Here is a 12,376-nt window from a genome sequence, read left to right on the forward strand (position 1 = left end):
GATGGAGCGAGATGGATTTTGGCTCCATACGTGTGGATTCATGTTTTTTTCCCTTCTCCATAATGAATGTACCATATTATTATTATTATTAATTTATTTTTTGTACTTTTTACCCCTTTTGCTCCCCAATTTCGTGATATCCAATTTGTAGTTACAGTCTTGTCCCATCGCTGCAACACCCGTACAGACTCAGGAGAGGCGAAGGTCGAGAGCCATGCGTCATCCAACACACGACCCTGCCAAGTCACACTGCTTCTTGACACACTGCTCGCTTAACCCGGAAGCCAGCCGCACCAATGAACACCGTACAACTGGCGACCTAAGTCAGCGTGCCCGGCCCGCCACAAGGAGTATAATGAATGTACCTTTTTTTCATATTTTTCTTTTCACCCCCGTCCAGTTGGGGCGGCAATACAACAATAGTTGTGGTGCACCATAAAATCTCAGAGAAGAAGATCACCTGTGACTCCTCCAGAAGATTAACTGTTAGATGGATTATATTAATATTTCTCTACTGTGATTTCTAATTATTGAAATGGAGGAGACAAAGGAAGGTTTAACATGTAAAGGGGTCGCTGAAAGGCTGACACTTGGCATCACCAGAGTGCTTGGTATGCATTCCTTTTCGCTGGCTAGCTAGCATTTGATTTAGCAAGCCTGTTGTTGCTGTTAGGCTAGCTAGCTAGCTAGCTAGAAGCCTGTTTGGGACGTCCTGTTAGGATTTTTTTCTCATTACATTACAGTTGTGGCTAACATTAATTATCATTCTGCTGTATCATATTTTGGTGTCACAGAGAGTATGCCTGGGGTGATGGACGTGCGTTTTGTGGAGAGGGAGCCTGCAGAGAAGCGATGTCTGCTGTCATGGGAACAGGTAAAAACACAGGCTTGCTGTCCTTCTTTCCATCACGACAGTGTAGGAAAGGAGAGAGAGAGGCTCCTTATCCCGGTTTGGGAGTGTATTCTGTGTATATCCATTTGAATTCAATCACTTTTTGACAGGATCACTTTTTGACAGCAACAAACTTCCCATACATATTTGCCCATGGAAGAAGTGGTCAGAAAGTGACTTTTTGGACCTAGCCCAAAGGCCGGCAGATGGCGATATTGAGTTGTCATCTTACCGTCCAAATGCATTGTATGCAGCCAGCAAAACATTAGTATCCCTTGTGGACCGGCACATACCTAAAACATTCTCCATTCAGGCTGCATGGGCTTTGATTTCCTCCTTAAAGGGATACTTTGGGATTTTACCAATGAGATACCCATAGACTTCCGTTCATTGCGCTAATGCTAGTTAGCATTTGCTCTCAAAACTACCTCTAACTAATGCCTTCATACTGGACATAAACATACAAATGGTATCCACCACTTCATCTGACTCTGGGGAAGTAGATGAATTGCCTCATTTCCAAAATCCCTTTAACTTTATTTAATAGCGAGAAGGCGGAAAAAAATGGAAAAATATGCATACTTTCCTTATGAAACACAATTTTCCACCACCACGCTATAGTGGCTAAACGCTAATCCTGGATGTTGTCTATCATGTTCAGGCAATCAAGTTGCAGCAGCAGGGCTGCCAACTTTTGAATATACTGTAGCTTTGAGTGAGATTTCCTATCGTGAATGTCATTGGCTCCACCTCTAGTCGGGGGTCTGTTATTCAAAAGCAAATTTCCTGCCATTCTATATAATATGAGCTTTTAAACTGACCAAATCAATTAAACAGATAATACAATCCCTGAACACAATATTATATAGTTTAAATCTGTATTGTCCCCCCACTAGAATCAGTTACACATTTGGGTTCACAATCTGTTTGGGAAAAATGATGTTCATAATTAGACAAATCAAGTCACCCTACCGAAATTCATGGTTAATGCTGCCTTTTCGTTGTTACATCCTCATGAACCTAGTGCTAAATTGCCAATGACCAAACGAGGTGAATTATGTAGCCTATGGATCTGAGCTAATGGAAGTAAATCACTATAGTAGGTTATTATGACACGCTGTCATTTACATTTTACATTTACATTTTAGTCATTTAGCAGACGCTCTTATCCAGAGCGACTTACAGTTAGTGAGTGCATACAATTTTTTTATTATTATTAAAAGTAAATAAATTATACTGGCCTCCCGTGGGAATCGAACCCACAACCCTGGCGTTGCAAACGCCATGCTCTACCAACTGAGCTACATCCCTGCCGGCCATTCCCTCCCCTACCCTGGACGACGATGGGCCAATTGTGCGCCGCCCCATGGGTCTCCCGGTCACGGCCGGCTACGACAGAGCCTGTCATAAGCAGTGGAGGCTGGTGGGAGGAGCTCTAGGAGGACGGGCTCATTGAAATGGCTGGAATGGAATATTGGAACGGAGTCAAACGTGGTTTCTATATGTTTGATACCGTTTCATTTATTCTATTCCAGCCATTACAATGAGCCTGTCCTCCTATAGCTCCCCCCACCAGCCTCCTCTGGTCATAAGGAAGCATTCTGAGACAGGGACAGGACTGACAGCAAATTAATCTGTTGACAATTATGTGTACAAAACAGTTTTACAAGTTGCCGTGCTGCTCTTTTGACAATTGAGTTCATAAAATTTGATCAGTGGAAAATGAATGTGCATGTCCAGTCCGCCGTGGCTGCACTCTTCTCTAATCGTGAGGAGCGTTTCTTCACAAACGCGCATCCAATCTCCTTGGTCCCCGAACCTTACTAAACCAATCACAAGCTTCAATCTGCCGCAGTTCACAGTGCGGTGGCAGGAACATGATGGATCTCCCCAGTGAAGCTGCTGCGGTTACAATGCTCATGATGTAGAATAACAAGCGCATATACAGCTGTGGAAAAAATTAAGAGACCACTGCAAATTATTCTTAAATCAGCATCTCTACATGTATGACAGCCATTCCATTCCAGTGTCTGTTGAATTCCAACACAGGCACACCTCATTCTACTGAATTAGGTACTGATTAGGTGATCACCTGAACCAAATCTTATTTAACGAGGAAAAGTATAAAAACCACTGCTGTGGTCATCACTATCCTCTTGCAATAGGACCAGCTGGATGGCAAAAACAGTGCTAATAGTACCTCAAAAGTAATATTAATCAAAAAATAACTTTTGACCATGAGTGAGGAAAATAAGGGTTCAATTCTGGCTTTACTGGCAGAGGGATACAGTGAGCGTCAGGTTGCTTCCATCCTTAAAATTTCCAAGACGGCGGTTCATAAGAACAAGGTCAAGTAGCAGACATTGGGGACAACAAAGCTACAGACCGGCAGAGGGTGAAAACGACTCTCTACTGACCGGGATGACCGCCAACTCTTTCGAATGTCACTCAACAACCGTAGGATGACATCAAATGACCTACAAAAAGAATGGCAAACGGCATCTGGGGTGAAGTGCACGGCGAGGACGGTTCGAAACAGGCTCCTAGGGGCAGGGCTGAAGTCGTGCAAAGCTAGAAAAAAAGCCCTTCATCAATAAGAAGCAAAGAAGAGCCAGGCTGAGGTTAGCAAAAGACCATAAGGATTGGACCATAGAGTACTGGAGTAAGGTCATCTTCTCTGATGAGTCCAATTTTCAGCTTTGCCCAACACCTGGTCGTCTAATGGTTAGACGGAGACCTGGAGAGGCCTACAAGCCACAGTGTCTCGCACCCACTGTGAAATTTGGTGGAGGATCGGTGATGATCTGGGGGTGCTTCAGCAAGGCTGGAATCGGGCAGATTTGTCTTTGTGAAGGGGCGCATGAATCAAGCCACTCTACAAGGTTGTCCTGGAAGAAAACTTGTCTTCCTTTTGCTCTGATATTGTTCCCCAACTCTGAGGATTGGTTTTTCCAGCCGGACAATGCACCATGCCACACAGCCAGGTCAATCAAGGTGTGGATGGAGGACCACCAGATCAAGACCCTGTCATGGCCAGCCCAATCTCCAGACCTGAACCCCATTGAAAACTTCTGGAATGTGATCAAGAGGAAGATGGATGGTCACAAGCCATCAAACAAAGCCGAGCTGCTTGAATGTTTGCGCCAGGAGTGGCATAAAGTCACCCAACATCAATCTGAAAGACTGGTGGAGAGCATGCCAAGACGCATGAAAGCTGTGATTGAAAATCAGGGTTATTCCACCAAATATTGATTTCTGAACTCTTCCTAAGTTAAAACATTAGTATTGTGTTGTTTAAAAATGAACATGAACTTATTTTCTTTGCATTATTCGAGATCTGACAACACTGCATCTTTTTTGTTCTTTTGACCAGTTGTCATTTTCTGCAAATAAATGCTCTAAATGACAATATTGTTATTTGGAATTTGGGAGAAACGTTGTCAGTAGTTTATAGAATAAAACAAAAATGTTATTATTACCCAAACACATACCTATAAATAGTAAAACCAGAGAAACTGATAATTTTGCAGTGGTCTCTTACTTTTTTCCAGATCTGTATGCTCAATTTTTTTCAATGTGTGAGAAATAAGAGGTGTGGCGTGTGAGTGTGTAAAGAGAGTAAAATGCGTGTCTCACGGCCAATGCCTGAGAGTTGGCAGCACTGCAGAAGTCTGTTTTTTCACTCCTAACCTAATGCAGCGCTATATCGCATTAGTGGAAACCAAGACCGTTCTCAGGGCGGGTCTGTCGGTTTTGACTTTTCGTAGCAGGTGAGAGGAACTTACGCAGCAGGTTAGGAGAATTAGGGTAAGGTTAGGAAAAGGGTTAGGTTTAGCTCAAATTGTCCCCAACGTGACTCGAACATACTGTATCTAGCTACAACCAGGTCTGCCCTGGTTTCCACTAATGAGATGCTACCAATGCCGCAGGCCTAAAAGAAGCAGAACTCGTGGTCTGATAGTTTCAACCTGATTGGCTGAATGCGATACACAACATCTGGGATTAGCATTTAGCCACTAGCATGGTGGTGAAAAATATGCATTTTCCGCGTTCTCTACATTAAATAAAGTTGAGGAGGAAATCGAAGCCTATGCAGCCTGAATGGATAATGTTGTAGGTACAAACCAGTCCACGAGGGATACAAATGTATTGCCGGCTGCATACAATGCATTTGGACGGTAAGATAACACGACTCAATAATCCATCTGCCGGCCTTTGGGCTATTTTGGACCTGAATGCCAAAACATTCAGGAGATAAAGGTGCTCCAAGTTGACCCATTTTGCATACCCCACCCTACCGTGAGACATCCATGTCTTCATCACTGGAAAATATAAACGGTTGAATTTGATATCATTTAAAAGCTTAAACTGTTGTCAAACTATTTTATTATTTATTGAAAAAAGTTTACTTAGTAAAACGTTTCATTTTTAAACCTTTAACGTCAATTGTCTAAAAACACGTAAACTCCTATTTATTTATTTTTTCTTCGCATATGTTGTAGCTTAGACCCTATTTCACGTCATCTGAGGTTTTTGTTGTGCTGCCATTGGTTGAGACACAATTTGCTCTTGAACACAGGGTGGGTCTAATTTCAATCATATACACTGAACAATGATATAAATGCAACATGCAACAATTTCAAAGATTTTACTGAGTTACAGTTCATATAAGGAAATCAGTCAATTGAAATACATTCATTGGGCCCTAATCTATGGATTTCACATGACTGGGAATACAGATATGCATCTGTTGGTCACAAATACTTTAAAGAAAAGGGTAGGGGCGTGGATCAGAAAACCATTTGCCTCATGCAGCGCAACACATCTCCTTCGCATGGAGTTGATCAGGCTGTTGATTGTGGCCGGTGGAATGTTCTCCCACTCCTCTTCAATGGCTGTGTGAAGTTGCTGGAGATTGGCAGGAGCTGGAACACGCTGTCGTACACGTCGAGCCAGAGCATCCCAAACATGCTTAATGGGTGACATGTCTGCTGAGTATGCAGGCAGAAGAACTGGGACATTTTCAGCTTCCAGGAATTGTGTACAGATCCTTGCGACATGGGGCCGTGCATTATCATGCTGAAATATGAGGTGATGGCGGCGGATGAATGGCACGACAATGAACCTTACGATCTCGTCACGGTATCTCTGTGCATTCAAATTGCCATCGATAAAATGTAATTGTGTTCGTTGTCCATAGCTTATGCCTGCCCATACCATAACCCCACCACCACCATGGGGCACTCTGTTCACAACGTTGACATCAGCAAACCGCTCGCCCACACAACGCCATACGTCTGCCATCTGCCCGGTACAGTTGAAACTGGGATTAATCCGTGAAGAGCACACTTCTCCAGCGTGCTAGTGGCCATCGAAGGTGAGCATTTGCCCACTGAAGTCTGTTACGACGCTGAACTGCAGTCGGGTCAAGACCCTGGTGAGGACGACGAGCACGCAGATGAGCTTCCCTGAGACGGTTTCTGACAGTTTGTGCAGACATTCTTCGGTTGTGCAAACCCACATTTTCATCAGCTGTCCGGGTGGCTGGTCTCAGATGATCCTGCAGGTGAAGAAGCCGGATGTGGAGGTTCTGGGCTTGCGTGGTTACACGTGGTCTGCGGTTGTGAGGCCGATTGGACGTACTGCCAAATTCTCTAAAACGAAGTTGAACATTCAATTCTCTGGCAACAGCTCTGGTGGACATTCCTGCAGTTAGCATGACAATTGCACGCTCCCTCAAAACTTGAGACATCTGTGGTATTGTGTTGTGTGACAAAACTGCACATTTTAAAGTGGCCTTTTATTGTCCCCAGCACAAGGTGCACCTGTGTAATGATCATACTGTTTAATCAGCTTCTTGATATGCCACACTTGTCAGGTGGATGGATCATCTTGACAAAGGAGAAATGCTCATTAACAGGGATGTAAACAAATTTGTGCTAACAATGTTAGCGAAATAAGCTTTTTGTTCGTATGGAAAATTCTGGGATCTTTTACTTCAGCTCATGAAACATGGGACTAACAATTTACATGTTGCGTATTATATTTTTGTTCAGTATATTTGGTCACCTCTTGAAAAGCATATCAGTCAGAACAATCTTTTTTTTTTTATTCCATGCAAAACAATTGCGCAAATGTAGCTCTATCATCAGAGTTATACAGAAAATAACTGCATGCTTTTCATGATCAGTAAACACCAATTGATTTAGTAATTTCTCAATATTGGCCACTATTAATTGGAAATTTGAGTGATATAAAATAAAAGTGAGCTATACCTGACAAGTATGAGTGGTTTAGGTTTAATTTCTCATCCTTTGTGGGCTGTGCCTGTCAAGCAACAGAAGGGGGCATTTGCCGATGCACTGTTAGCTGATAGCCTAATGTTTACTTTGCAAGCTACCGGTAGAAACTTTGTATAGTTGGTTAAACATAGCGGGAAGTAGACCGAATGTACTTTTTTCTCCAACCAACGTAGGCCTACCTAGCGCAGTTAGCTAACATTATCCCCTTGTCAACATTGTTTTTAAGAGTGTTTAATCACGGTTGCTGCTGACAGACATGATACATTGATTGATGGGCCACGTCAAATTGGCTATCTAGCTAACAGATTACATCCATATGGCTAGTTAACACGCTAACTTTCAGGGGATAAACTAGATGGCTATATCCAAATATTGTTTGATTTGCTTGCCATCTATAGTGGTGATGACAGTAGTCCGACTGACAACTTTACTAGGACGAGGATTTGCCAATGTCAAGTTCTTTCCAAAAGCCTATTCTTGGATGACAACCTGGTCTCAGAGCATTTCGTATTATTCTGTACAAATATCTAAAACACTTAATTTAGTATGATACGTTACATTTCGTATGGTTACATTAGACAGATGGTTACTTATGGTTACCCAAAGGTTGCGTGTTCGAATCTCATCACGTACAACTTCAGCATTTTTGCTAATTAGCAACTTTTCAACTACTTACTACTTTTTAGCTACTTTGCAACTACTTAGCATGTTAGCTAACCCTTCCCCTAACCCTAACCTTAACCCTTTAACTTAACCCTAATCCCTAACTCTATCTCCTAGCCAAGCTAACATTAGCGAGCTAGCTAACGTTAGCCACCTAGCTCAAATTTGTAACATATATGTTTTGCATATTTGTAACATATTGTTCGTTTTGTAAAAATTTGACATTGTATGTTTTGTAAATTCGAAACATATAATACGAATTGTAATTCGGAACATACTGTATCAAACGAAATGGATTATGGACAACCACCAATTAATACATACAATACGAAACATAACATATCATACAAAATGGAGTGTCACGGATTTACTTACAGAATAATACGAAATGCTCTGAGACCAGGTTGCTGATGAAGCAAGCTAAATTACACCTTGTTTGCTTAGCTAGCTAACTACATGCCAAATGGATAGCCTTCCGTCACGTATCTGATATTACATGATCAGTTGATGTTTACTGATCATGAAAAGCATGCAGTTACTTGCTGTACACTCTGATAGCACTAAATGTGGAATAATCAGAAATGTGTAGTTCTGACTATGTTCTTCAAGAGATGATGATATTAAAACCAAATAGTAATTTATTTAACAATCCCTTGAAAAAGCACGTAGTTGTCAATGGTTTTAGCGGAACTGGGTTTCTCCTTGCCCCCCAGAAGCCAAATTGAACGCTCTCCACCGTATTGTGACATTTTATTGATAACGAACTATAGGTTTTCTATAGAGGATTAACAGTATACATTAAAAGAACAGAAAATTCCAATTTAAGTCAACATTCCTTGATGTGTGGCCCTCCAACCATTTTTGTGGTACCATTTGAAAGTTGTAATTTCAGTTTTATTCCCATTTAGTATATTTATCGGACAGGCGGTCATCTTTGTGGTCGTAATTATAAGTTACAATTTAAATTCAATTTCAGTGGTCTGAAGGGATAGGTCCGTTCTATGAATTCTATGTATATGATTGAAATGACACCCACCCTGTATTCAAGAGCATGTTGGTTGTGTCTCAACCGATGGCGGGCACCACAAAGAAACTCTGCTGATGTGAAATACAGTCTAATCTACCAACCTGGTTTCAGACTATTTCCTATAATTCTGTACATAAATCCGAGACACTCCATTTAGTATGATATGTTACATTTCGTATGGTATGTGTTTATTTGTGGATGTCCATCACCCATTTCGTATGATATGTTACGAACTACAAATCGTATTATGTTACGAATTTGCAAAACGTACAATATGTTACTAATTTGCAAATGTACTATATGTTATGAATTTGTGAAACGTATGATATGTTACAAATTCTAGCTAGCTGGCTAACGTTAACTAGGCTAGAGGTTAGGGGTTAGCGTTAAGATTAAGTTTAGCTATTTTTTATTTTATTTAACCTTTATTTAACTAGGCAAGTCAGTTAAGAACAAATTCTTATTTACAATGACGGCCTACACCAGCCAAACCCGGACGACGCTGGGCCAATTGTGCGCCACCCTATGGGACTCCCAATCACGGCCGGTTGTGATACAGCCTGGAATCGAACCAGGGGGTCTGTAGTGACGCCTCAAGCACTGAGATGCAGTGCCTTAGACCGCTGCACCACTCGGTAAGTAGTTTAAAAGTTGCTAAAATGCCAAAGACCAGACTGAAGCTACAACATATGCGAATATAACAACAATTGAGTTTACGCGGTTTTAGGTAATTGATGTTGATATTTATGAAGAAAAATTATAAAATAGTTTGACAACCCTGTTTTGTAAGCTTTTCAATTGTATCAATCTCAACCGTTTGTTTTCCAGTGACGAAGACATGGATGACTCATGGTGGGGTGGGGTATGCAAAATGGGTCAAATGTATCTCTTGATTCAGTTCCAAAAATGCAGTTCCAAAAAGTCACATTTTGAGCACTTCTACAATGGGCAAATATGAATGGAAAGTTTTGTTCAAATCAAAAGGGGTGCTGTCAAAAAGTGATTGTATTCAAATGGATTTACCCTTCTGTGTTGTCATTGATTGTTTGTGCGGTTTACAGAAAAATACCTGTGTTCTGCCCGAGGACCTCCGAGACTTTTATCTCACAACGGATGGTTTCACCCTTACCTGGAGTGCCAAACTCGAGAGTAGGTAACCCTGACAGTGACACATTCAGCTCCAAACATCCATAGAAGATCAGACAACCAGTTCTTCTCTCTTTGACACTCTTTCCTCTATTGTACCAGATGAGTCTGTGCCTTTAGGATGCATGGTGCTCAACGGTGTGGCCAACTTGCGTCCTCTTTGCCAGTCGTCGTCAGTGTTCTCCCTCCCAAACGCACCCTCACTGGCTGACCTGGACTGGGACGAGGAACAAGTTGAAGGTGACACCACCTTGTTCAGCTACTTAGTGGATTCTCTAGTTTCAGCCTCCAATGTTGTTGTATGCTGAATCATCTAGCTATGGGTTCCTTTAAAAAATGTTGGACATATTGTAGAATACGGGGCATTGACGCAAATGTTCCATAAATTGTTACGTCATGTATAGATAGGCCTATCTAGTTAACAACAATAGTAGGACACACACATCATTCACACATTCTGTTTTCCTCAGAGTCAGAGCGTGGGCCGGCGGAGCCCCATTTTGATTCCAGGAGCCGTATCTTTGAGCTGGACCCCTGCAGCGGGAATGGCAAAGTCTGCCTGGTCTACAAAGACTGCACAGAAGGTACTTTCCCATTTACCCATGTGATATGCCACATGCACTGTGTGCGTAAAGGATCATGAAAAAATAAGAGAGGAAGACAATTTCAGTTTGCCATATTTAAAACCACACTTTATGGAAATGTGCCCATCATTATTTAATCCCCCTTGCTCTCTGTCCCCTGGCTGTTTGGTTCCAGGTGTGGTGGCCCAGAAATGTGAAGTGTGGTTCCTGGATCGCTCTCTGTACTGGCACTACCTGACGCCCAGCTTCACTGCCTACTACCGCCTGATGATCACCAACTTAGGCCTGCCAGAGTGGCAGAACGCCTTCACCCCCTACGGCCCCAGTCCCCAGGCCAAGGTAATACATCGTCACCCCCTAGAAGGAGCGAGGCTGGGGTTCTGGGATTTTGTTGGAATTAGGCCAAAATTTAAGAGGGTACATTTGGTGGCTAAGAGCACTTGAAAATAGTGACCCATTGTTCTTATGTATTGCATGTAGATATCATTGTAGATGTGGTACAAATACATTTATTATAGGCCCACTACCATGTATGTAAGTAAAAAACTAAATCAGCACAGCCAAAAAGGTGATCCATTACATATAAGGTAAACATAGATTTTATTGTTTCTTTCAATGTACAATATATAGTAATGTCAAACATAACATACCCCAGTTAGAGTTAGGCTATGTATAAGCACACTCCGGCCACATCAGCTAAAACAAATAAATCAGGGGATTATGCCTAGAATGAGGTATGTTGTACGTTGACCCCCAAGCTCTGACTCCATGGAGGGTCATTAAGTGCATTTGTTTCATTGCCCTGTCGGCCTTACATACCTTGACTAGGTCTCACATAAAATAATATTAGTATTTTAGTCATTTAAGTGAGTTATAGTAAGTAACTTAGAAATGTGTAGCTATACTTTTTGATTAGACAACTTACAATAAGCTTTGTTATGTATGTTTAAAACAAGTCTGTCTTATGAAAGAGATTTCTCTCAGCACGCAAACAGTAGGAAATAATGCCATGAGTTTGTTTGTTTGGTTAGTTAGTTTACCCATTGTGCTTGTGTCATCTCTCTCCCCAACAGCAGTGGGCATCTCTCTACCAGCCCCTGAGTTTCCACTGTGAGCCCAGTATGGCCGACCTCGCCGGAGAGCCGCCCATCAACAAGCTGGACCCCAGCAAAGCCTTCCGGGGCAAAGCCAAGCTGCTCGCCCCGAAGAAGAAACAGTCGGCCCAGGGAGGTGGGGGGGGCACTGCCAAGGGGCAGGGGAGCTCGGGGAGGCATAGTGGGGGCAGGCGATAAGGATGAGGAGACTTCCCCCACCCCAAAAAACACATTCAATGGGCTATGGCAGTTTCTCCTGCATTTGTGTCTTGGGTGGGGTGAAAAGGGCCCGGAAGCAACATGTCTGGCTGCTACCCTTCAAAATATTGAAGGTAACGTTCTATGTGGTAGCTAATGGGGCTACAGCACTTGGCTTCTCGAGTAAGTAATGGCAGGGAAACGGCAGCTATGTATTATACCACTATAAATGCTTTTTCTCCTGAATGTGTGTGCATGTGTCTGTGCATGCCTGACATGTTTTCTCTAGCAATGCTGCTAGTCCCTGTGAAGCCTTGCAGGCCATTTTGCTGATCCTATTTATTTTCCTTGTGTGTCTATGGCTGTATGTATTTTCTATTAAAGGCAGATGAGAATTGTTGAGGTTAAACCTGTGTTATTGTCGATGGCCATTTTAATGAGTCCAGATTTCCTCCAGTGTCCTCAGATTT

The 12,376-nt window shown here is 42.3% G+C and overlaps 1 protein-coding gene across 1 annotated transcript; it reads left to right on the forward strand.

Annotated features, from left to right (window-relative positions):
• Window positions 1-323: 323 nt before the first annotated feature.
• Window positions 324-12,315, forward strand: tpgs2 (tubulin polyglutamylase complex subunit 2). Its single transcript, XM_041888619.2, has 7 exons — window positions 324-611; window positions 795-874; window positions 9,946-10,033; window positions 10,133-10,270; window positions 10,501-10,614; window positions 10,790-10,953; window positions 11,688-12,315. Exons 1-7 carry the CDS (start codon window positions 536-538, stop codon window positions 11,904-11,906), a joined length of 879 nt encoding a protein of 292 aa, XP_041744553.2. The 5' UTR covers window positions 324-535; the 3' UTR covers window positions 11,907-12,315.
• Window positions 12,316-12,376: the final 61 nt, after the last annotated feature.

Source organism: Coregonus clupeaformis, chromosome 10, assembly GCF_020615455.1.
Source record: "Coregonus clupeaformis isolate EN_2021a chromosome 10, ASM2061545v1, whole genome shotgun sequence".
Taxonomy (NCBI): Eukaryota; Metazoa; Chordata; class Actinopteri; order Salmoniformes; family Salmonidae; genus Coregonus; species Coregonus clupeaformis.